This window comes from Malaya genurostris, chromosome 3 (genome assembly GCF_030247185.1).
Source record: "Malaya genurostris strain Urasoe2022 chromosome 3, Malgen_1.1, whole genome shotgun sequence".
NCBI lineage: Eukaryota > Metazoa > Arthropoda > Insecta > Diptera > Culicidae > Malaya > Malaya genurostris.
The window spans coordinates 173,322,871-173,348,216 of record NC_080572.1 but is presented as its reverse complement, the minus strand read 5'-3'; the positions used below and the strand labels follow the sequence as shown (position 1 = coordinate 173,348,216).

The following is a 25,346-nucleotide window of genomic DNA, read 5'->3' as shown; positions in this document are numbered from 1 at the left end:
ATTTACAAACGAGGCAAAGATTGTCGAATACATCGACAGATTTCTCTTATGTGTTTTTCCGAATGTAATATATTAAGTGTACAACTTTGCTTCCGCAGTTGTTTTCCAAAATTTAAAGCTTTATTGCGAAAAAGTGCTTACAGATGTATTATTAAAAGTATTGTCCGTCGCTAGCGACAACTTTCTCCCATCTTTCCGGAAATTTTCGGATCCTGGCTCGAAAAAAGGAGTCCTTTTTTGACGCTATCCATGAAGCAATCCATTTTTACAACTCTTCGAAGGATTGAAAATGTTGATCTGCCAGGCCGTGTGCCATCGAACGGAATAGGTGGAAGTCAGAAGGGGCGACATCTGTGGAATACGGCGTGTGGGGCAAGACTTTCGATTTCAGCGTTTCCAGATACTTTTTGACCACTTTTGCGACGTGAGGCCGAGCATTGTCGTGTTGGAGGATGACTTTGCCATGTCGCTCTTGATACTGTGGCCGCTTTTCTTTTAGCGCGCGACTAAGGCGCATCAGTTGCGTTCGGTAGCGATCTCCTGTGATGGTTTAACCCGGTTTTAAAAGCTCGTAGTTAATTGTTATTCATCTTTGAAAGTTTTTTCTCTTCCACCATCATGTTATTCTTCGACATCGAAATCACCATTTTTAAAACGTTGAAACCACTCCCGACACGTTCTTTTACTCAGAGCAGCATCACCGTAAATTTCTGAAAGCATTCGATACGCTTCAGTTGCATTTTTTTCGAATTGTAGCAGAAAACTAAAACTTCCCGCAAATGGCGAGAATTGGGCACATAAACAGATATTTTCGAGCGTGAATAATACTAAAACAAGTACAACTGTCACTGAAACGGCGATGACAATTCGTTAGGCACTGTACACACTCACTTTAAAGGCATTATCATCTATGTATTTTAACCAGCCTCAGCCGGTACAGCCACCTATCGGAAAACGGCGGAAGCAAAGTTGTATACCGATACCATTTGATACAGCACGAAAAACTGAGCAAATGACTGTGTGTGTCCGTCCGTCCGTGTGTATGTGTATGTATGTAACAAAAATAAGCACACACTTTTCTTGGAGATGGCTGACCGATTTTCACAAACTTATGTTCAAATGAAAGGTCTTATGGTCCCAAAGCCTTCTATTGCCACACCAAAATGTAGATAAACAACCACAAAATAGCAGGATAAATGGGTTTCAAGACAAATCTCACGATTTGACTCCAATTAATAATAATTCCGCTGTTTCATTGTTTACCCTTTTTATTGATCTTACTCCAGTTGGATAATGGTATAGTATAATACAGTTCTAATCGTGAATAGTCCATGAATACGACGAAATTATTTTCCAATCCTAACCACCTAATCCGACACAGTCGAAATGTCATTTCAAAGCAAAGCTGATAACAATTTACCTCAATAGCTAAAAAAAAGGCAAACCAAATCGTTTCACGTTATCAATTCGAGATCAAACCTCAAACCTGGATCATGACGAGCTACCCGACCGTGCTGCGGATGGGAAAGCTAATTTCACAAACACACGCACTGGGTCCAATATGTTGCTTTTCTCCCGTGCTCTAGCTTAAAGTTAGGGTGCTGCTCCGCAGGAGCCGAAAATGAGACAACACACGTGGTAACGGTCGTGTTTCTATGTTTTTATTAAAGCGTGATATGGTGTGCAAATAAAATGTGCAGTTGTATGATTATTAACGCCATTATTGGCTCATGTTTGTTTCGATTATGTTTCGTTCCAGCGTCACGATGAGTGGGTTGGTCTTTTGTAGTGGGGGTTCGTGTGAGTTGCTTCATTTCAAATGCCATGTTTAATATTTCGCTTCAGTGTATCAGATGGGAGCTGCCGTTTAGAATCTGTTACCAGGGTAAACGTACGGATCATTTTACATATTTGATAACAAGATGGGTTTGACTTGTTTGATGTTCTCGGAGGTAGCTAGATATTTGCTATACCAGAAAAGCATTGAAATGAAATCTCGTATTTATTTTTATAACTCATAGGTTTAATAAAGGGATCTGTTTCATACGAAAAATGAAACTTGGTGGCAATCTTCAAATACCTAATCAATAACGTATCGTATCGAATCGTAAGGCAAATCGTGTTCACTTTGAGAGTTTCCCAAGATTGGGTCAGAAGGGGCCGTACGAATCAAACTTAGAATGCTTGAGTTTCGGTAATAAATTCATGAGAAACTTATAGCATTGACAACCGAAACGGAATCTTGTTACGTTCTATTCATTTGGCCTACTATTTCACAATTCTCAACACAAACGGTTATAATAGAATACTACTAATAAGGTTTTTAAACTTGTAAAATTGTGCGGTTTGAAAATCACATGACTTAAAAATCAAGTTTATAAAATTTACTTTAATTTTCCCCAATCTTCCAATGCTTGATATGTTGCCAAAAAGGTCGGCATCATGCTATGTTGCCAACAAATAACGGGTGTTTGTTTTTTTATTTCAATAGGGATTACTCTATTGTCTAAAAAGTAGTTTTATTATTTTTACGTTTTATTATTATATTTTTATTATTTTTACGTTTCGTCTTTGACTCATCATTATGTGCCCTAGCACAAAATTTGGCTAACCCCTATATGACCATACCTGCATCGGCCAGAAATAGTCGAAAACGCGTTTTCGTTCGGCACGACAGAAAAGACATTGCTCTCCGTTGCAAAACAAAAAGTGTTCTGTAAGTAGCAGAAACTTTACGTCTGCTTAGCGGTTCAAATTGAACTGCCGAGTTTAGCACTAAGCAGTTCAACTTGAACTGCTCTGCACTGATGAGTCAAAGACGAAACGTAAAAATAATAGAAACGGTTATGTGCCCTAGCACAAAATTTGGCTAACCCCTAAATGAATCATGAATAGGTTAATTTCAGAACAACGCTTTCAAACTGTGGAAATTTATTTTCGAAATCAGTGTTCAATTAAAACTGCTTTTTGGAGCACTTCGTGAATTTTATGGTGCACATAATCGTCCGTCTGAGAGCATCATATAGAACGTAATTATCAAAATTGTCATATTTGGAGCAAAAATAAACCACACGCCGTTCAAATTACCGATGCCTCCTGATAAATGTACTGTTTGGTGCGGTCTTTGGACTGGTGGCATCATCGGTCCTTATTTCTTTAAAAATGAGGAAGGAAGACGCGTTATCGTGAATGGAAATCGATACAGAACCATGATCAATGAATTTGTTGTCAAATCTTCCAAATATGGATGTGGATGAAATGTGGTTTCAACAGGTTGGTGCCACATGTCATACTGCGGCCGAAACTATCGACTTATTGATAAAACATTTCAACGACAACATTATTTGGAGAAATGGAAGTTATTGGCTTATGTGGATAAAGCAGCAACGATTGATGCTTTGTAAACCAATATTCAACGTGTCATTGCTGAAATACATTCCGAAAGCTTGAAAAATTGGTCAAGGAAGCCTTATGCTCGAAAACATATGTAATTATTAAATGCCAAGAAATTATCCATCGAATAAAAAAATTTTGCCATTTCATGATATGGCATGCGGTTTTTTCAAGTTTCAAATCAGTAAGATCTTGAAAAACACCCTTTATATTCGCGTTTTGAAACACATTGGACTCACTGTAAGTTTTCAAATGTCAAGTAAGATTTAAAAAACCAAAATGTAATTTTTTCGAGCAAAATTTTAAACGTATAATATTAAAGTAATAATTTCAAACCATCTGGAATATTTGCCTACTCTATTTAGCTTAATAAGGATTTCAATATTGTTACGCTGTAAGCCTGCTACTCTCTTTGTGGGGGTAAAGTTATTCTGGCATTTGAGTTATTTGATGGTCCTGATTAAGACTACAGTCTTGGAACAGATGTCACGGAACTGCAAAAGAAAATCTCGCCATGTAAGTTGGAGCCAACAATGGTTCAATCTAGCCAATAATGCAGTAGTGCGTTAATGTGCTTCAGAGTCGTATGCAGGGGTGCGAAAATTTGACATTTTTTTATACTGTTGTCAAGTATAAGACAGTCACTGCCAACGATATGCGCAGCTGCTACGTTCAACAGTAGCCAACTCGCAATGACACGAGAGCTTGGCGCAATCATGAGAGCCACGACACACGACAGCAATATTGAGAGCAGTTAATTTTGCCGCACTCTCTCACAGCAGTCAAAGCCACAGCGTTCGCTTTGTGGTAGTGTAGGTACATACTGGATAAGTAGCTGCTTTGTTCATTTTGTCGTGAATACGACTTACTTTACTATGGGGCGCCTTTTCAAAATTTACCCTCTGAGAGAGTGATAAGTTTTTGATCGTGAATATCTCATGTTATATCTAATGAATCAACATAATTCTTGCTACATGCCATCGGAAATATGATCACAATTTTATGATAAAACTTTCAGTTGTGTGACATATTCTTAAATAGTTCACAATTAAACTTTTCTGAAATGTTTGGTATAAACGAGTATCAAAGAGGATAATTCATATGGCGCGTTTGCCTTTCTCGTATTTTGAAAGCTCATAGCTCAGTGATCTGTAGAAGGATTTATATAATCTAACTACCAATAGAATCGAAAATATTCAACTTGAACGTGTATTACAACAATATTGAAGTTTTTCAATAGTACACTATTGAAAAACCTGTTTGATTTAACCCATGACAGCACCAGCCAATCAGAACGCGAGATGTCTGTATCTATACAAGAGCATCCATATAAAAGTTGAATGGTTCACTTTTCCTATCATTTGCTGAGCAACTCTTCCCGAAACAAGACACACGACAGCAACATCGAGGACCTGTCGTCTCATTGTTTCCCGATATGAATGCACGAGACACCGTCAGCACAATGCCACCGAAAAAGGCAGCCAAAAAGTCCAGCAAGGCCCATTACCGAAACAAGACACACACGAGAACCATCTCAGATCTCAATATTTCCTACCAAAAGATTCATCAAGATGGGAGTTAAAATAATTTGCACCGTCACTAACACATTCAATTACGAACGGCAATGCGAAAGCGAAAGTGATGATTTTGAACACATCTTTATACTAGTTTACAAATATGCCGTGCGAAACAGAGTTGCCACAGATCAATATGTATTTTCGTCGCGAGTACTTTAGTATGCGGCCGAAAACAAAAATTGTTAGAACAAATGTTTCCACTTGATTTGCGCATTCTACTTTCCAGGCGTATCAGAACTGGCTAAACTTAAAGCAATTCTAAATATTTCTTTATCACAGTGATGTGGTCATCCTGAAAAGGACGGGGTTTTCAACGGATGGCCAGCTGCAGATGGCGAGGGATGATTTTCGTTTTCGTTGTCATGGGCAGCGTTACCGGTCAACTCCAACACTTCGGCAACCAAGTACTCCATCACTGCTGCCAGATAGACCGGTGCACCGGCACCGACACGCTCGGCGTAGTTCCCCTTCCGAGGCAAACGATGGATTCTGCCGCCAACTGGGCACTTCAGACCAGCACGGTTTGAGCGGGACTTTGCCTTGCCCTTAATTGTTCCTCCACAGCTCGACGACCCATTCAGTATTACTGGCTGCCGCTCTGCTAACTCTCTCTTTTATATCGTTTCACTGTTTCCCGTTCTGCGTATAGGAAAGGAATTCTAACAAATGGGACGTCTTACCGTGCTACCACTAGCACGTATAAAAGGAAATGTGATGTGAGAAATAGCGTCATTTAAGTTAAAGCAGCTACTCTGTACGTACGAGACACCGTCAGAACGATGGCTCCGAAGACAGGTAGAAAAGCAGATTTGTACCGTCACTAACACATTCAATTACGAACGGCAATGCGAAAGCGAAAATGATGATGTTGAACACATCTTTATACTAGTATGGGGTCGTGTGAAAATATGCCTTGCGAAACAGGGTTGCCATATATACAGATCAATCTGTATTATCATTATTATTATTATTATTATTATTATCATTATTATTATTATTATTATTATTATTATTATCATTATTATTATTATTATTAGAATCACTCTTGCATACCGAAGATCGTAGATACATTTCAGACCAGGCCATTGCAATTGTCTCGTACTGAAATTTCGAGAAGAATCAGATATCTTCGAACTTCATAGCTTCAATAAAAATAAACTACAAATTTGTCGTACCTAGCTTCCTATATTAGCAAATTAAAAAGGAATTGTTTCAAGTTTGGAATATATAGTTGTAGAATAGTAGCTGTTTAATGTAACTAAACTGTACTTTAATGTAGGTGTATCGCTTCAAATTCTATTAGTGAAAAAGAGGAAAGCTTGCACAATTCATACAATCAATCAACTAACTGATATTCGGAAAAGTGATGGGAGCGTGTCAGTTTTTTCGTATTCACGACATCCAGTTATGTCTCTGACATTACTCACCCGCCTTTTTTTTGGTCACGGGTTTCGAGAATGTCACGAGCTCAAAATGTCATGACATTTTCATAACGGGACTGTTATATCCGCTGTGATTGATCTGTGGTGATAAATTTAATGCGAACGGCGGTGTTTTTATTACCGGTTCAATTTCAGTTTTGAAAAAATTCAATCACAAAGCTTGTTCATGCAGATGTTTCAAAAATATTACAATTATTTACATAAATTTCATACACGAAGTATCAGGAGCGCAGCTTTTGCCTTTCTAATATGACGCAAAAGCAAGAAATCTTACAGCAGAGACAATAAGTTTTGCGCTCCTATTATTTCTACAATTCTGGTTCTTGCTAAACGGGGTTTAATTGTTTGATCGAAAAAGTGCATTCAAATTCTGGAAGTCAAAGCATTTATTTTGCTTTCCTCACTGAACCTCTTCCTTCCAACGGGAGTGTAGAGAAACAAAACACGTAAGGAAAAACCGTCTGCATTGGGAAGCAAGACTTTCTTGTGCATGTCCCCCTACACCTCATGAGAATCGACATAAAACGAATTTCAAAGTTAAGCCTTGTTGGCGACTGTCTCTCGTAAGTTGTTGAAATTGGAAGGAGCTACTGTTTATTGTGGCTAGCCTTTCTCAGATTGAAAAGATTAGAACAGCTATCGATGAGAGCAAACGGCGACATTCACGAGAAAAAATGTATTGAGACCTATGACATTTTTCATCTCCTGCAGTCGTGGCGAAGTACAATCGGCGACTGCTGTCATTTGCGCGGTTTGAATGTTTGCTGTTTCGTGTCATTCTCCAGTACCGTTCGCAACCCTGGGTATGAATATTTTACTCTCAATTGTGAGCCAAAAACACTCGAAATATACCAGGAAACAGAAATGAACAATGTCACTAACATTGCCCTAAATATTATTTCTACAGAAACCTTGAGGTTGAATGATCTAACTTCGAAGGATGTCGGTCTTATCCCCAGTAGGCGACGGTTTCACCCGCGCTGGTTGAATCATCTCAATTTGAAAGTTTTTTTAAGGATGTTGGTTGATAAAATAACAAATCATTTTTCCTGCCATTCACATATGTAGTTGAAAAGTATTTACATTATGAGAAAACATGGATGGAATTGTAATTCCAGATCTCTGATATAAAAAAATTACTCAAATTCTTAGGGTGGCGAGCTTACCCCCACTTTTCCTACCAGGAAGCTTTCTATGGACACCAGATGGAGTTACTGCGTGATGGATTGCGAATCGTACGTCTGAACTGACATCCAAGATAATCCAGGATAGGAATTTCACAGTGAAATAAATAAATTCGTACTGGACGAAACAAAGAAATTGTCGAAATTTTCAGTGACATTTCATTCATTTCATTCCGGTATCGGAATTACAAGGTAATATGTGAAAAACTGTAAGAAACTGCGCACTAATTTTTCTCGGAAATTTCTTAACCGATTTTCACAAATTAAGATGCAAATGAAAGGTCTTGAAATTATTTAACAAGTCGCCGAAAAGTTGATCCAGATCCGACTTCCGGTTTCGGTATTACAGCGCGATAAGTGAAAAATTTTCAATTTCATGAACATTTTTTCACAAGCAAAATTTTTATAAAACCTACTGGTAAATTCATCTCGTTAGTTGGTGGATACAAACCTACTTTGGGACTACCCGGTTTCACAAATCGTGATTCAAATTAAACTTATTGTCTTTAAAGTTACTGTGCAATTTCATCTAGATCCGACTTCTGGAATCGAAACTATATGGCGATGAATGTCAAAACTTTCAAACCGTCATTCAAAATGACGATGCAAAACCGCGACGTGCTAGTACGGAAGAAGAAAACACCACAGCTTTTCGAACGAAGTACACAAAGTGCTGTATTTAATTTCGTATAGCGTGTATGATTGCCACATTTAAATTTATATTTTTCTGGAGATAAATCTGTAAATCTGTTTAGGGAGATCAAATTATGTATTGAAACTCTGTATATAAAAATGATGAATTGAAGCGCATGAAACGAAAATGTCATTAAATCGAATCTGGTAATGTCAGTTACTTTTGTTTAAAAGTAGAGTTCATTGTAATGTTAGTGGTCTGTGGCTGTGTGTATGTATGTATGTATGTACGTTATTGAATTTCATCCGGGTCATGTTGTTGTCATGGTTATGTTAGTTTATACCCAAAGAAAGTTATGATTTTATGAAAGTTTAAAATAAAATTTCTTTACAGAACATTCTAGTGATATTTTTCAAAATTTGAGAAAGGCATCATTACACCACTAGCTGGATTAAAACAGGTTTTTTTTGTCTTGGAACTGTTATCATTTTTGCTTTTTGGTTTATTTCCATAATTCTAAAGCTTGCTTCATTTAGAAATGGAACAAACTTTTGCTCATATTGTGGCGCTCCTGGTGGACGAATTTGGAAGTTCTTGGCGCCCACATGACAGGAATTTTGTCAGCTTCACGTATGATTGTTGACATTCCGCAAATCGACTGTACTTTGTAAACAATCAACATGGAAGCAGAAAGTAGGGAAAAAATTGTGCACAGTTATTTGGAAAATTGATTGTGGTCTGCATCTAGGCTAGCTAAACAGCTGAAATTGCCCAGAAATAGCGTATAGCGCGTTATCAAACGGTATAAGGTAACATTTATGACGATTCGGAAGCCTCAAGCCAATCGTCGGAGTGGAACTGTCAACCGGAAACTGCGTGGTAAGATTTTGAGTCAAATCTAAATTTGTTTTTGCCGATAAATTTGCAAGAAAATTTATGATTTGGTAGGGCATTTGCAGCTGTGGCAAAAAAAGAAAGTTTTCGTTACAAATAAGACAATGACATCGGACCTATATCAAAAAGAGTCTCCAAAAACGAATTTTGCCGTTCATTCAATCCCACGACCACCCCGTAATGGCAAGTTGTCATTACAACAAAGTTGTTCTTAAAAGTATGAAGAAAACGCTACATTTGTATAAAAAAAGATTTTGAATTCAATAATAAATAACTGACATACAGGCAATTGTCCTTGTTCCAATTCTATCAGAAGCAAGCTTTACGTTACCACTTTTCATTTGAAAAAAAAAACATAAATAATGATTTTAGGATTTTAGTTAACTACTTGTGACATACACAGCCATCAAGGTCACTTTCTTATCAAAATAAGTATAGACATGAACAGTTATAAATTTCCAATCTGGTTTAATGATACAATGTTATTGTTATTCTCAATTTTTTAGAACCTTTTTGGCTGGATACGATTCAACCGTAGTTCGCACTCCAATTACCAAAATGAAAGCTTCTAATCGAATCGGCCAACAAACGGACGATCCATTTCCCGAAGAATGAAAGGTAAAACTCAACAAAATGCCTAAAGAGGTAAACAATTGCCCAGGTAACTTAAATATACGTTCTCTAATAAGGATTATTTGTTCCTTCTTTTGTCCTTGCGGCACCGAACACAACCGACTCGTTCATTCTTTAGCACGGCCGGCAGACTTCGCCTGACAAAAGTCTTTGTGAACACCGGCGATGTTCTTTGCAGGGAATAGAAAAAGAAACTCTAGACACATTTGCTAATATCTATCAATCTCCTTTTCCAGTTTCGCACATTTCCAAACAGGCAGTCACGAGAGAGGGGCCTCTACTCGACTCGATGGATACTTTTGCACCCTTAGGACAAAGTAACTGGGGAACGAGCATGGCCTTAATACAACCGAAACCTCGCATACCTCGTAATGCTCCTGTTGGTTTGCCGTACCGAGACCGTATCTAGTCGCATAGACGGAGCAGATTTACATCCCAGCATCCGGTGCTGCTGTGGGATACCGGCGAGTGTATGAAGAAGAAGAAGGATAACAATGGAAATTACTAGTTTGCGATAGATTGAACGAGTCATGTAAGGAGCGTTTCTCTACAGCCAACTACCCCATAAGTACGCTGATAAACGTTTCGGCAACATGTGAACTTGGTCTCATATACACTCGTTGCGCAGGACGACAACCGAAAATGGGAAGAGCTTTTCCGTCCGTTCGGGTCACATTATCATTTGGGTTTCTGTCCGAAAGCGAAAAACCAACCACATCTGTTGTTGATTTGGTGGCATTAGGAGAAACGTTTCCTTCTTTTTGAAGGTTTTGCCATTGTTGCTTCTGACACAATCAAGCGGTTGGGGTTGGAGCTGGTTGGATCTATCAGCAACGAAAGAGGCTTTAGTAATCGAGTACCGACTGAGATGGATTGTACTCTTGAGCTGAATATCGTGCTTTGACTATTCGTGTTTGTAAATGTTTCAGGGGATAAATTATTATCATTCCGGCTTCTGTTAATGACATCTGGCCGATTATGATAAACGTTATTGAGCTTAACAGGTGATGAATAATAAGCGCATGAAGGCGAAACTCTCCAGCGATGGTTGCCTGTTTGTCTCGGGGTGTCGACGAAGGGATGGTGTTTGGATTTACCGAAACCGAGACAGAAGGATCGACCGATTAGTTGCGGATGGTAATTATATATTCTGTTGCTGACAAAAGCACCAACGTAGAGCCTGATAAGGAACTGTGTTCGCTGCCAGGGATAAGCTATTGCCAGCCGTAGTGAATGTGATTTTGATGGGCTATTCAAATTAGCTTGGATTTAATCGAAGAGTCTTTGTCCATAAACCTTTCAAATGATGACAGATGTGGTTGAGTGTTCACACGAAGATTTTCCGATTGTGAAAACATTTCTGAAATAGCAACCTTTAATAGAATATGGTACAATAACTTCTACGACGTGAGATATTATATCAGATTCAACTCATGCTTCGCTGGGTTAGACAAATAGTAATGGGTCACACGAACCTACGTTTACGATAATTAATCATAAGTGCTTAAAAGCACGATGCTCTCCACTCAGATTCGTGGCATTTGTGCCACGAGTTTGAAAATCACGAGCAACCTGTTTGTAAAACACCTCCAAAAACATCGTCATTTCCACACGACAAAGTCGTCCGGTCGGTGGAAGGAGGTCTGTTTGGCACCGCCATCCACCCTCTCAAGGGAGGTTGTAGTATTTCACCAAACTGCTCTCAGCCTGGTCGCGTAAAAATTAAATGAATTAACAACGATGTTTGACATTTTCATAAACTTGACGCATAGATGAGAGCTAATTTTATTAAATTATTCATGAAAATGAAAAGACCTCAGCACCGCCACCGATTCGGCACTTTTCGGTGGTGGTGTCACGGTGAGAGTAAAAAATCATGTTCAAATTCCAAATCCTCCCACTCCTCCCTATTCAGCTCCGCCCGGTGAGCATTGGATGAGTGAAAGTGTTTGCGCCTTCCGGTTCCGCTCCGTTCCGTTCCGCAATTCGTGGTGTGATCGACGACGGGGCCGTTTTGTTATTCGTGTACTGAAAGCGGCAAGAAAGGGTTGCAAATTAAATTAAGTGACACGCAATCACTTTCCATTTGAAGCCCCGTCTCCCGTCCAAACAGCGAACGTAAATTTCTTCTAAAACAAATCCGGACTTGGAGACGCTAACAAAAGGCAGCCTTGTTTCAGTTACCAGCGGAGCGAATCGGCTCCGCAATCGGAACGATGCTATTCCCGGAAGCAAAAGCTCTTTAAATTGACGTTGGTTGAGAACCTGACTTGTTATTTCGATGATGGCAAGAAATGGACGACGAGTAGAAAATAAGAATCAGAGCTTTCGGCTTCAGATTTCACAAGAGAGCTGAATGCGGATACTTACCGGCATAGTTTGACTACCGTGAAGGGTTGTTATAGCAGCTTGAGCTTCTTGATGCGAGGTAAATTTTACAAAGGCGCAACCTGGAAATAAAGAGGAAAGGAAGCAGAACGTCTTGTTAGTGCGCGTGGCAGAAAAATATGGGCGCCCCCGTCAAAACAGCGACAGGGTGCGGTTGTTGTGCTTTGCCAGGAAATTAAAGCGTGCCATAGATGGGGGTCTACACTAATTCAAGCATGAGTTATTACGGTTACTGGCGTGCCGTCGCTGAGCAATATCAGCGAAGACTGAGGCTCGTATTGTTGTAGCACCCCGAAACCAATTTGAGTTCATTCAGGGGTTAGCCTAATTTTGTGCACAGACATGACAGACACTTCGGTGCTAAACAAAAAATGCTCTGCAAATAGCAGAAACTTTACGTCTGCTTATCGGTTCAAATTGAACTGCCGAGTTTTGCATTAAGCAGTTCAATTTGAACTGTTATGCACTGATGAGTCTAAGACGAAACGTAAACAATATTCAATTTGAGTTGTTTACACGGAAAGGTAGGTTGTGTTGGTTTCGATCGTGGTTGAAATTGGCTGGTTGGATGATGTCGAATAGTTACCGATTGAGGTTCGACTCTAGCGCCAGGCAAGATTAAGCATCTGAATCCCAGAGTGTCTTTGTTGTAGAATTTAAAATACTTTCTCAATACCTCTTAAGTATTAGTGGCAATCTTGATTCATTGTAGATTTTTTAGTTTAAGTTTCGTTCTTTCAGTATGTAGTGGGGGAGAACTTCAATTGACTGTTATTATTCTTAATTGAAAACAACTTGTGATGAAAATCTAAATCTTGAAAGAAACCATTTTATAGCAAAGCCTTGGTGTTACATTCCTTTTGAAGAGGTTGACCTTCTGTTTCACCAGACTTCGCAATCGATTCATAGTGCAAAGAATCATTGCATGGCTGGAGCAACGATCTTATCGACACTATATATCCTTTCATATCGGGGCTCGAACATACGACAACTGGCTGGTGTGACCAGTGCTCTATGCATTGAGCCGCCAACCTGGGCTCACAATCATTTTATAATATCTTAGGTAATTTTATATTTTTATAAATTTTATGAAATTATTTATTAAATTTTTTTGGTTTGTTCAAAGCTTTTTTTAGGTTTGGTTCGCTGCTATGAAATATCTTGCAGCTTCGGTTGTAAATCAATAACGATTATATTGAGCCTAGGAATGGTTTATGACATCATTGTCATTAGCAGTCAGCAGAGCAGATTGCTGATCCAAAATATTATCAATTTATTTGAATCTCCTAGAATCAATTTCTATGAATGATAGAAGAGAAGAGAGTGAGATATGCGATCCATCAGTCGCCGTTTGCGGCTCAATTGAAGGATGTTTTTGACATAAAAATATGGTGTGTTGATGCAGTCGTGTAAAAAACTATTCCACTCGATGAAACGATGCCTTAGTCAACTTTGAAAACTGACGGTTACCTATTTTTTTTTGCCCACCGCACTCCCCCACACCAAAAAGCTTCAATTTGAAGCCCCCTGGTAGTGGACGCAACTAGTCTCAGCGGAAAACAAGAAACAAATAGACACTGGCAATAATAATATTAGAAATACAAATTTAATTTTGATACAAAGTCCGCTGAGATTCTATTTATTCATGGTTTGATGTGCAATTTATTAAAGTGGAGTCCCAGTGGAAAAGATTTTCTTTTAAGGGATCCACAATTTAATTACTACGCTATGTTGGAAAGAGAGTACAAATATTTTAGATAATTAGTTATTAATATGAAATACTGTTGACGATAAATACATTACATTATAAAACAAAAAACTACATTAGCTAAATATCTCGTTCAGTCTGTGCTTAAAATGGTACTTTAGTCTAGCCGCAAATGTGGCACGACTGCTTATTCCTCGCATATCAGGCGGAAGTGCATTATATTTAGTTGGACCAACAAAAAGGATCCGTCTTTGACCAAGGCTTGTAGCTGCTCGAACACGAAACAAATTGTTACTACGGCGTGTTGTTCTAGGATGGGATATTGTTGGGAACTGTAGGTTATGGTGTACTGTGGATTTATACAAATTATCATGGATGAATAGCAACGTTTGGACATCACATAAGTATGTTATTGGTAAAACATTATGGTTTCTGTCAGAGTATAACAATAGACTCGAGAATAGTAAGGGTTTATTGAAAATGATTTTTAGGCATCTGTTTTGTAGAGTTTGGAGTTTCTTCAGATAAGAACTAGCGGCTTGCCCCCACACCGATACCAAGTAGTTGAGCTGTGAATGGATGTAAGCAAAATAAAAATTTAACAGCACACGCTGGGGAACAAAGGACTTGACTCTACATAAAACACCACAGTACGACGCCACGTGCTTGGCAACAAACTTTATGTGGTGAGCCCAGGTTAATGTGGGGTCGAAATATATGCCCCCTATTGCAACGAGCAAGGTGTTGCTGTATGACATAACCCTACTTGTTGAATTTTGTTGTTTTTTATGAAAAACGATTCAGAACATCGTTTAATCTGCACGGTTTTTACTTTTACTTTATCTATTTTATCTATATTTACTTTATCTGTTTTATTTATTTAATATATTTTATTTACTTCATTTTTCTTAGTTATTTTATTCATTTTATTTATTGTATTTATTTTATTTATTTCTTTTATTTTGTTTATTTAATTAATTTTATTTTTTATTTACTTTATTTATTTTATTTGTTAGGCATGAGAGTTTGGAAACCATCGATTTGAGATTGGAGCAGATCTGCGTTGAAAGTTGCCTTAAACACGTCTCTTTGAACAGACAGTAGATCGAGTTTTTCTTTAATTGATTTCTTTGTATTTACTTTTGATTATGTTCCGTGTTGAAACAACAAATTGGGGATTGTCTCAATGTTAGTTTGTGCTAAGTCCCGAAGCTTTATATTTTCTTAAACTTCAGTTAAAAAAATATATTCAATTTATTTGGTACTTTTTTTATTATTTTTACAATAAATCATTAATTTTGAAGTCAACCTTCAAAATACAGCCAACAAAATTTAAAGGTCTGTAGAGTCGTTATACAATGTTAAAATTTAGAAGGAAATGGAATAGAACGAACCATATATTCCCGAGTAGCTCCAGTAAATTATTCAGAAACAAGGCCATAAAAATATACTACATAATAGCCGCATGATAGACTGATCGTAGCGTTGACTGTGTGGCACGGAGCACCGTCTTGTTGGAACCAAATGGTGTCCAAGTCTTCCTCTTCAAATAACGGGAAGAACCATTCGCTAATCTGGGCGCGGTAGCGCTCGCTATTGACCGTGGCGGCGGCTCCTGCCTCATTTTCGAAAAAAAATGACCCAATGATGCCGCCAGACCAAAATCCGCACCAAACCGTCACTCTCTGAGGATGCATCGGCTTCTCCATGATAACGTGCGGGTTTTCCGTCCCCCAGATGCGAGATGAAAATGTGCCTCATCCGAAAAGATGATTTTTTGGTAAAATCGGCGTCTTCTTCAAGCTAATTTTCAAAGTAAAACTGCACTATTTTCACGCGTTTCTAAAGCGTTTACACAACCATTTTCGTTCAGCGGAAGGATAAAACTAAGTTTCTTTCAAATTGGAAGTGACATTAAAGTTACCAATGTCGAAATAACCGCTAGTTAAAAAAAATGTTAAAATGTTGGATTGCGGACCCTGTATTTTCTGCTGTACTGCGACGAAAGAAAAGCATAGCTTACACTGCGACATTAACCGTTATATATTGTATCATAACATATTATTTCATATATTATCCTCTTATATTATATTACATTATATTATATTGTATTATATTATATTATGTCATATTATATTATATTATATTTTATTGTATCATATTATATTAAATTATATTGTATTATGCTCAATTATATCGCTAATGGGGAGAGGCAGGGAGTGCATCAGTGTATCTTACAAGTGAATGACTGGATGATAGAGTTCAGTGCTAACCTGAGTCACGTGGGGGAAGCTTTGTATTTCTCCCTGAAGATCTGAAATGAGTAAGACACACCCTTCTAACAAACAAACCATCAGGCGGGTTTAAGCTGGTACAGCGAAATTTTTTAGTATATGGCCGGGAAGTTCTTGCTGGAAGGCGCCGGGTCCTCAAAACCCATTTTGGCCTTCTTAACAGCAGTTATATGAAAGCTATCTGAAAATCAAATTCGGATCTACTGTAAGTCTACCCGCATACACTGGTAATGCCTTGAACTGATGGTGGTTTCACATATACATACATACATACATACTATGTTCCATCATGGATTCATTCCAAAACAATCGTGAACCCAAATTTTCAACCCTTCGATTTCGCCCACCTCAAACCGACCGATGTTTTTGATAGCAAAATGAGCTAATTAAAACCATCAATAGTGTTTGTCTGATGATTCTATGCGGTTTGGATTTGTCTTCCCCGCCTTTCGCACCCACCGGACATTCCATAGTGTATTCCAGGTACCAAGTGAGAAGGAATTGGTGGAAAATTACACCGTTCTTCAAAGCAAACATTTCCAATCGAAGCCCAACCTGCTCCATCCCAAGGGCATCGTGTGTTTCCTGCCCCTATAGGTATGCTTCACTGATCCTGTCTCTCTCTCTCTCACCACGGAAACCCTTCAAGTGTCCCTGAATTTCTGATTCAAACAGTGAAATATTTTCGATTTCACCTCGTTAGGAAGACCTGGAATGTCGGCATTCGGTTGGTAACCAAGGCAATTTACCTCGGTACTTGTTCGGTTCCTCTTTTTTTTTATTCATTCCATCTGCGAGCTTGTTGCACTCATCAGGTACATCATACAGCATGTCTGGGAGAGTCTGATTTCCCATCGGCAAATATTTTCAATCATTTCAATGAGTGTTGGGGTAGTGTTTTTTCGCTCTACTCGTACGCCGTGCTCTAGGCAACAGTCAAGTCGGGGACGAAATTTCGAAATTGGTTCGTCCCCAAACGATCCGGTTTCCAGAACCAGCGGCTTTCAGACCCTTTCGAGGGAAATAGTACTAACGTGTGTCTGTGTGTCGACGAAATCAATGAAATGCAAAATGATGGAATTGAAATCAATTACGAAATGATTTGATTAGTATGTAGGACCATGGAGCGAATCGGGCCAGGCAGTAGCGCGAAAAAGTTGCCCATGACTGGGAACGAACTACCTGAACAGGATAGCACAAGTTCCCTTATTCATGCTACCAGCCGTACTAGATTTCCTGTCGAACCCGTGGATGTATTACATACGCTGCTGATGGCAGGGAAAAAAATCATCCCCGAAGCCAAAATAAATCAACGTAAATGTGAGGAACGAGAAAGGACACATTAGAGGGAGCAAAAGTGAAACCATTTCAATTGGTCTCCATGACGATCGATCGGTCAAATGCTGGAAAATTTATTGCAACGTTTGTTAGTTGAATCCTTTGAAATGTTGCCAATAGCTGTAAAGTTCCAGCGCCTCGGTTAAATGGATGCCGTCGCATACGAGTATGTGCGATATGCGATGTAAAAATAGAACTTTTTTCGACTGCACTTGAAAAACGGAGCTGAAACGTGAATTTGTGACGGACAAAGGTTCGGCTCTAATTGTAGGACATGTGTCAATCAGTTGTCCGGAACGCGAGCAAAAATGTCGAAAGTGAACTTGATACTCGCAATGTAGAAACTCTGAAGCTTATTCACATTTGCCTTTACCAGTGTTGAAATGTTTTGGAGCTTCAGTATCAATTCAATCATTCTGAACATGAAACGTAAACCGTCATCTCTTTACGCAAAACAAATCGGGTGATGTTACGGGAAATTCCACTCCACCTTAAATGGCTACCGGAGCAGCTGGTAGTCGATATGGAAGATGCCGAATGAAAAAAAAAATAATGTCGCTGTGTCACTGTGAAGCATGTTATGCAAAACAGAATCCACCAATACACAAGCGAAGAAAAGAAACAACACCGGCGAGAACAACAAAGGATTTCGTTGAGTACGTCCGGAAGTTACTTTACGGGTTCGGTGGTCTACAGGTAAAATCTCATTTCAAAACATGTTCCTGTTCATGTTCTTTGGGATTACTGGCAGAGGATGGGGAGAGATTTCAAAGCGTGTCCGACGACGGAGCTTGTTTTTTGAATAAGAAGTTAATATTAAAGCAGAAATGTAAAATCACGACCATTCGCATAGCGAACAAGCAACCAGAAACCAGCTGAACACAGCAAGAGCGGATGTTTTGGGGACGCTCCCGGATGTGAGCTGCTGAATCTAGGTGCATGTGGCAAAACAGAAAGCAGGAGTCGAACGGAAGATAAAACACTGTAATTTGGGTTGTATTCATTTCCACCAAGAAAGGCAGCTGGTTTTCCCACCGCCAAACATACAGTCATACAAGCGCTGAACCAAGGTTAAATGGAAAACAATTTCATTATTTCTCCTAAAGGTCCTGTTTTTGTGCGAAAGGTTTCCATTTTCCTTTTGAACTTGCAGTCTCCTTGGCTCATCGGTGCAAACGGTTTCCGTACCGACGCTTCCCGGGTGGGAATTCAAATTCGAGGGCCAAAGACGAAATAAGATAATTAATTTTATTCATTTTCCTCACTGTTTTGCTGTGTGTGTATGTGTGTTCATAGTCTTTCGAGAGACACGGAATGCTGCTGCCGGGTGGAGGGTAAAAAGGTCAAAACTCGTGCACGGAATACGATATACACGTGACGGATGAAATCGCGCGCCAGGGAGTATTTCTTCTGCTTTGCCAGAACATTGTCTTGAAGGGGGAGTGAAAATCGTGATCTGATTTTCTCATTGGACTGGTTGTTCAACTTCCGTTGCTGGAGGATTGTTGTAATGGGGATGATCTTCCGTTCACATAAGAACTTGTATTGCTTCATTGCAATGGATCTGATATGAAAATGAAAAGTATTCCAACCGGAAAATATTACTACTTTCCTGAGAAATTCCGGACCATCCTAACCTTGTATGACAGTGTGTATAAATCCTGATGCTCGTTATAGTTGAAGCTAGACAATATTTTGAACTAAACAGCATGTGTCAAAACACAAAGACTCAAAACTCGCTTTGTTTTCTTATTTGAAACATTGGTTCTCGAAATTTACACCACAAGAGCTTAGCTCACGTTCTACAATCGAAATGGAAAACAAAAATTGTCACTCACCCAGCAGATCCTTATCCAGTGCCGTGCATTAACGTACGTTTGTATCTCCCTCGATATCAATTCTTAGTGTGCATCTATATACAGTAGCTGGGTTGCATTTTCCGGGGAAAAAATAATCGTGTCTGTATTCCAACCGGCGAACCAGTTGCTGGAATCCACTACATTTTTAGCATACTTTATTTCGTGAAACCTTCTCCCCGCTTCGCAGATTGAATTCCCTTGCTATTCAGACTACCGTTGACAAAATACAGCTTTCTGTGCAGTGAACCTTCCTTGCTTTCCCTTTCCCCCGGTGACCTCTACCCGGTTGAAAGCTTTCTCAATCGGTTGGTATTATTTTTCATGCGAAAGCTGCTCAAAATTTCACTCTCTCCCTCTCTCTTACTGAATAGTCACCACACTTGCAGTAGAGCACTTACAATTCCATTCATTCGTTGCATCCTGTGCACCCTTACTCAGTGCCCGATTATTGACAACATATTGCGTCTTTCTGGATCACAAGTGATTCGAAATTTTGCACTGAACGTTGTCGGCGATTGTTGCTCTGACCACGGAGGAAAAAAAATTGAAGATATGGAATTGTTTTTCACATCCTAGATTGTACAATATTCTTGGAACTGTATCATGTTGTACAACGAAATGTTTAAATAGTTTAGCGTCTCTAGTAGTAAGACAATGTTTCCTTTCAGCATTACTATTTATTCTTCGCTTTCTGGATTGGTACTTCATTTTATTTTGATACTCTTAGGCTTTTTAAATGTCTAGGTATCTCGAGATATCATATCTTCATTTTACTTGTACTCTAAGCAAAAACATTAATCGCATGATCAGTTAGAAATACGCGTACGATCGGACTCCATCAACTTATTCTAAATTAAGCAAATGAATTTTTATACTATTTCGACATTTCTATGTTTCTTGAGCACGTGGACAGCAATAATCGTTTTATATCAAGAAACTTAACTGTAGGGGAAGAAGGGGTAAAACGTACCCCCGAGGCATAATGCACCTTTTGCTTTTCTCAAAAGCTACCAATTTTTTTCACTGAAATTTTAATGAAACTGAAAGTCCGCCATAACAACAGATTACTATAAAATTTTGGTAGCGATGGTTCAATCATATCTGGAAAAATTATAAAAAAAAACAATAATGTCTCTGTTATAAATATTTTTGATGTTCATTCCATAGTAATTTTCTAGGGTGAGGAAGACGATTTTAATTATGTAACCAGTGAAATTCTTTGCCAATCATTCGTGTTTCTAAAATTAATTCTAATACAGACGATGTATTTGTAATTTTTTAGAAAAATCGTCATATTTATCGTCTCATATTTTTGGGGGCAAAACGGCCCGATTTGTGTGAGCAAAATGCTCAAGTAGTCGCTTACAAAAATTATCCATAAGTTCTCAATTTAATGAATAATAGTGAACAATCTTCCACCTGGCAAATATTTCGTCAACGAAAAGTTTAAAGCTTTCTTTAAATAAGAAGAAGAAGCTTTATGAGGGTGCATATTGCCCCGTAGTTGTCATGAGCTTTAATCCGTTGTTTTGATGAATGTTTACCCGTTGTTCAACATCATCCTGCCTCTATGTTCAGATAATCGCACTTCGGGTAATTAAAATTGAATATTTTTCATGTTTTCCACGATCGGGTGTCATGCCCCGCATATATTTCAATATAAAATTTTTAAGGGTTTTGGAAAATAAGACATTTCATTTATTTTTTAATGCATTCAGCGAGTATTTGTACGTAATTTTGAGAAATAATGTTTACGGAAGATAGTCATGCATGAAACTCTTCCGTGTTATTCTTCATAGTTAAGATATAGCAACATTTCCTTAGGGAGTACGTTTTACCCCATCTACCCCTAAATATTTGCCATAAAATTAAATTTAAAACTACAACCGACCACCCTATGAACTTGTTTGAACTGTAGCCGTAGGTTTGTTAATTTTTGTTAATATATAGACAGTAGTTTCTTCGTGTTTTACATATACTTATTTGTATATATGCAAAATATACTATCAGAAATGACTGACCTTTCTCATATACATAGAAAGGCTATGCAATCACTGTGACATACGACTTTTAAACTGAGGCCCGGAGGGCAGAATGTCATATACTATTCAACTCAACTCGACGAACAAACCAAATGTCTGTGTGTGAGCGTGTATGTGTATGTGTGTATGTATGTAACAAAAATATGCACTAACTTTTCTCAGAGATGACAGAACCGATTTTCACAAACTCGGTTTCAAGTGAAAGGTCTTATGGTCTCATAGCCTGCTTTTGAATTTCATCCCGATCCAACTTCCGGTTCCGGAGATATAGCTTGAAATGTACCAAAAAAATGGAAAAAGTATGCACTCACTTTTTTTAGAGATGGCTAAACCGATTTTCACAAACTAAGATTCAAATTAAAGGTCTTATGGTCTCATAGTCTGCTATTGAATTTCATTTGAATCCGGCTTCTGGTTCCGGAGTTACGTTGTAAAATGAGAAAATTAGAAAAAAGGTGCTCTCAATTTTCTCTGAAACGGCTCAACCGATTTTCACAAACTAAGATTCAAATAAAAAAAAAGGATTTTTATTAGGATCCGACTTCCGGTTCCAGAATAAGTGAAAAAGTGATAAGTGTAAAAATACCAATTTCATTCGTATTTTTTGACGAACGATGATCAAAAACAGATACAAATTCTATAAAACTGTCTGATAAATTCTTCTAGTTTGCAGAACTTGTTAGTTTGTGGGCATAAAAAATTAATTCGGTACTACTGCACCCCCCCCCCCCCCCTTCCCCTTTCCTGTTCCGGAAGCACCGAAAATGGTGAAGTAAAACTCCAAAAATAGAATTCACTTTGATTTTTCTGCGATGCTTGAGCCGATTTTCACAAATCTTGATTCGAATTGGAGCTCATATTGTCTTTAAAGCTAATGTGAAATTTCAAACTTCCGGTTCCACAGTTACAGGCAGATGAGTGTCAAAGTTTTCAAATCGCCATATAGAGTGACAATATGTACAACACCGAAAGAAAAAGAAAACACAAAACTAACGATGCGTGCTTTGTTCTATTTTGTATACGCTTTAAAGAAAACGAAACGGTTACGAATGTCTGCTACTAGTGTATGATGTTGGTAAAAGACGAGGTAAAGCCGAGAAGAGGAATGGTATTTAAAAACTGCAAAAAGGATTTCACTTACTTTTCTTGGAGATGGCCAAATCGTTTTTCACAAACTTATAGGTTCAAAGAAAAAGTATATTAATTTCATACGGAATTACTAAATTTGTTGTGGATACTACTTCCGGTTCCGGAACTACAGGGTAAACAGGATTTGTAGAGTTTGTTAAATTAACTCCGAACAAACCTTCCTAACTTATTTATATTTAATGAACAGTTGTTTTTGCAAATTCCACAGTGATATTTATGATGTTATGAGTAATATGAGAAAGGCATCGTGCCCTGTAACAGACGTTTTTAATTTGTTGGTGTACGTGAAAAGCGATGCTCATCCACCACTCGATGATCTAAGTCATCCAGCATATTTCTCAAATGCAAAGAATTAGCAGAATTCAAAAAAAATGATTGCTTCTTGTGCGAGGCATAAAACATATCCATAAATGGGCCACCTACTGATGCGCACAGCAACCTTCTTCCAGTGCTAACGAGCCGCACAGAGTGCAAATCAGTTAAATTTTGGCTGTGTGAAGGGATTCTGTTTAAATAGTAGCTATGTCTATGCTAACAACGAAATACAAATTGTACTAATGTAATTGTCGTCTCTGTTAGGAGAAAGAATACTGTGTAAACAGGGCAAGTTAGACACTGTTCGTTACTACTAGAAATTTCGATCACTAATAATATAAAACACTTGGTTTTATCTACTCGAATCTATGCGTAGAATTATTTACAAATAATAGGTGTTAACTTGACCACCATTTTCGAATTAGGAATTAGCACCCTTGTATGGAAAATAAAGGCTTAAAGGCTGTCTAAAGGTAAATTGGCACGCCTCTCGTTCGCCGCTAACAGACCTGTATCATGATCATGTTAAGAAACAACGTCAAATGGATAAATGGATCTCGATAGAAGATAAAATGTTGTACTCGAAAAACTGAAAAATTCGGAGTTGTCCGGTTCCAAGTTGGCTAAAGTGCTAAAAATGAAAACAAAAAACAACAGTTTGGGGAGTGCTCTGAAACTACAAGAAGACCCTGAATGTTAAAACCTACGAAAAACTTGATCTTGGGATCGTCAGCTGCGCCGTTGTTGTGGTGCGTGAAAGCCAACCAAGGTCTTTCGATCCGAGACGAGGCCAGAAAGTATAAGTCCAGCTTTCAAACAATGCTAAATATCCTTGACAGGGAAGGATACAAATGGTACAAAGCCAATAAACGTCCGACCGGGTACATAAAGTTTGCTTCCGTAGCCAAAAATTGAGTAATGCTCATGTTTTGACGAAACAAAAGGACTGCACTTTGATCGATGACGAAACAGACTACGAACTTGATTTTAGACAGCTTTCAAGTCAAAAGTTTTACATCGCAACTGTACATGAAAAAATTGGCGGATAGATTCAAGATTGTGTTCATCGAAAAGTTAAGGAATAAGGCCATGATTTGGCAAGCGATTTGCAGCTTTGCCTTGAGAATGGAACCATTAGTCACATCCTTGACTTTGAAATTCTAAGTTGATTTCGAAGAATGCTTGAAAAAGCGTGACAGAATGCTTGAAAAGCGTGCCATTCATCAGCAAATATAAGGGAAAAGTCATCTTTTGGCTTAATTTAGCCAGTGGCCACTACTCCAAGGTGGTTCTAGAATGGTATCCTCAGAATCGCATGGAGTTTCAACCAATCGAAAAATACAAGAACATCCAACAATTCGTTCCAACTGGAAAAGTGTAATCACCTAAGGCTGTAGCTTTGAAGTTATAACAAAAGTACTTTAAAGTAACCATTGATGGACAATTTAAATTGATTGTACAGGTCCTTTTGTGCGTTCCAATTTGCTTTTAGTCGGTATTTAGTAGGTAAAGTTCACACAGCAAAAATTATGAAATTTGTTGTCGACATAAATTTACATATGACACAGTTTATATGAACGAAATTCGTAAAACGACTGAATTTTACAAGAATGACATAAATCTGTATCAAACATACCTCATTTTCCAAGCAGATGTGTAAATTCACATGTTTCAGCACGTAAAAATATGTCAGTATGCATTAAAAATGTGTTAAATTAACTTTAAAAGCGAGGGGCGGGTATAGTGTGATGGGTAAGTCCATGCCTTTCACGCAGCCCGCCTGGGTTCGATTCCCAACCCCGCACATAGGGTCAGAAAAGTTTTTCTGATCCGAAGAGGCGAATGACCTCAAGGTTAAAACCTCTATAAGCGAAACAAAAAAAAAAACTTTAAAAGTAATTCATTTTTGACGCTCAAATATGTCGGTCTCAGATAACGTAAATTTAAACGATTTTTTTAGATGTGTAATTTTCATTCTATTTTAACCACTGCTGGTGGTGGTCGATTGATTGCTATTTACATTTCCTCTTTATCTACAGTCTTAGAAAAAATGAAATATACGCTTGACGTAAATTCAAGCATGCCATAATTTTTTCAGTGATGACACAATATTACATCTTCTAACATTTAAAAATAAATTTTGCGTCTCTATCGATGTTAGCTTCAGCTAAATTAACTATAAAGTTAATGATGTGACTTATCTTTAACTGCTTTCAATTGTGAATGTAAGTGAATCGCGACGCTCCTTTTATGTGCATCTATAAAGATGTAAATTTTTCTAAGTGTGTAATATCACAGTGCGATTGCTTAGAATTTCGTGAGTTTGGTTTATTTAATGAATAAAATCAATGGAATCAAACAGCAAGACGGGTCTGACTGCTACACTTTTAGAAAAAAAAAATGAAATTTACGCTTGACATAAATTCCAGCATGCCGTAATTTCTTCGGTGAGAACACAATATTACATCTACTTACACGTAAAAATAAATTTTGCGT

At 38.2% G+C, this 25,346-nt stretch overlaps 1 protein-coding gene across 11 annotated transcripts in view; it reads right to left on the bottom strand.

The window, feature by feature from the left end:
• LOC131433655 (CUGBP Elav-like family member 4) overlaps positions 1 to 25,346 on the bottom strand; it is an 807,399-nt gene that overhangs the window by 114,252 nt on the left and 667,801 nt on the right. For all 11 annotated transcript variants that reach the window (XM_058600148.1, XM_058600154.1, XM_058600145.1 and 8 more), the window contains one exon: positions 12,128 to 12,207. In XM_058600148.1, coding sequence (XP_058456131.1) covers positions 12,128 to 12,207 — 80 coding nt within the window. The remainder of the gene's footprint in view (positions 1 to 12,127; positions 12,208 to 25,346) is intronic.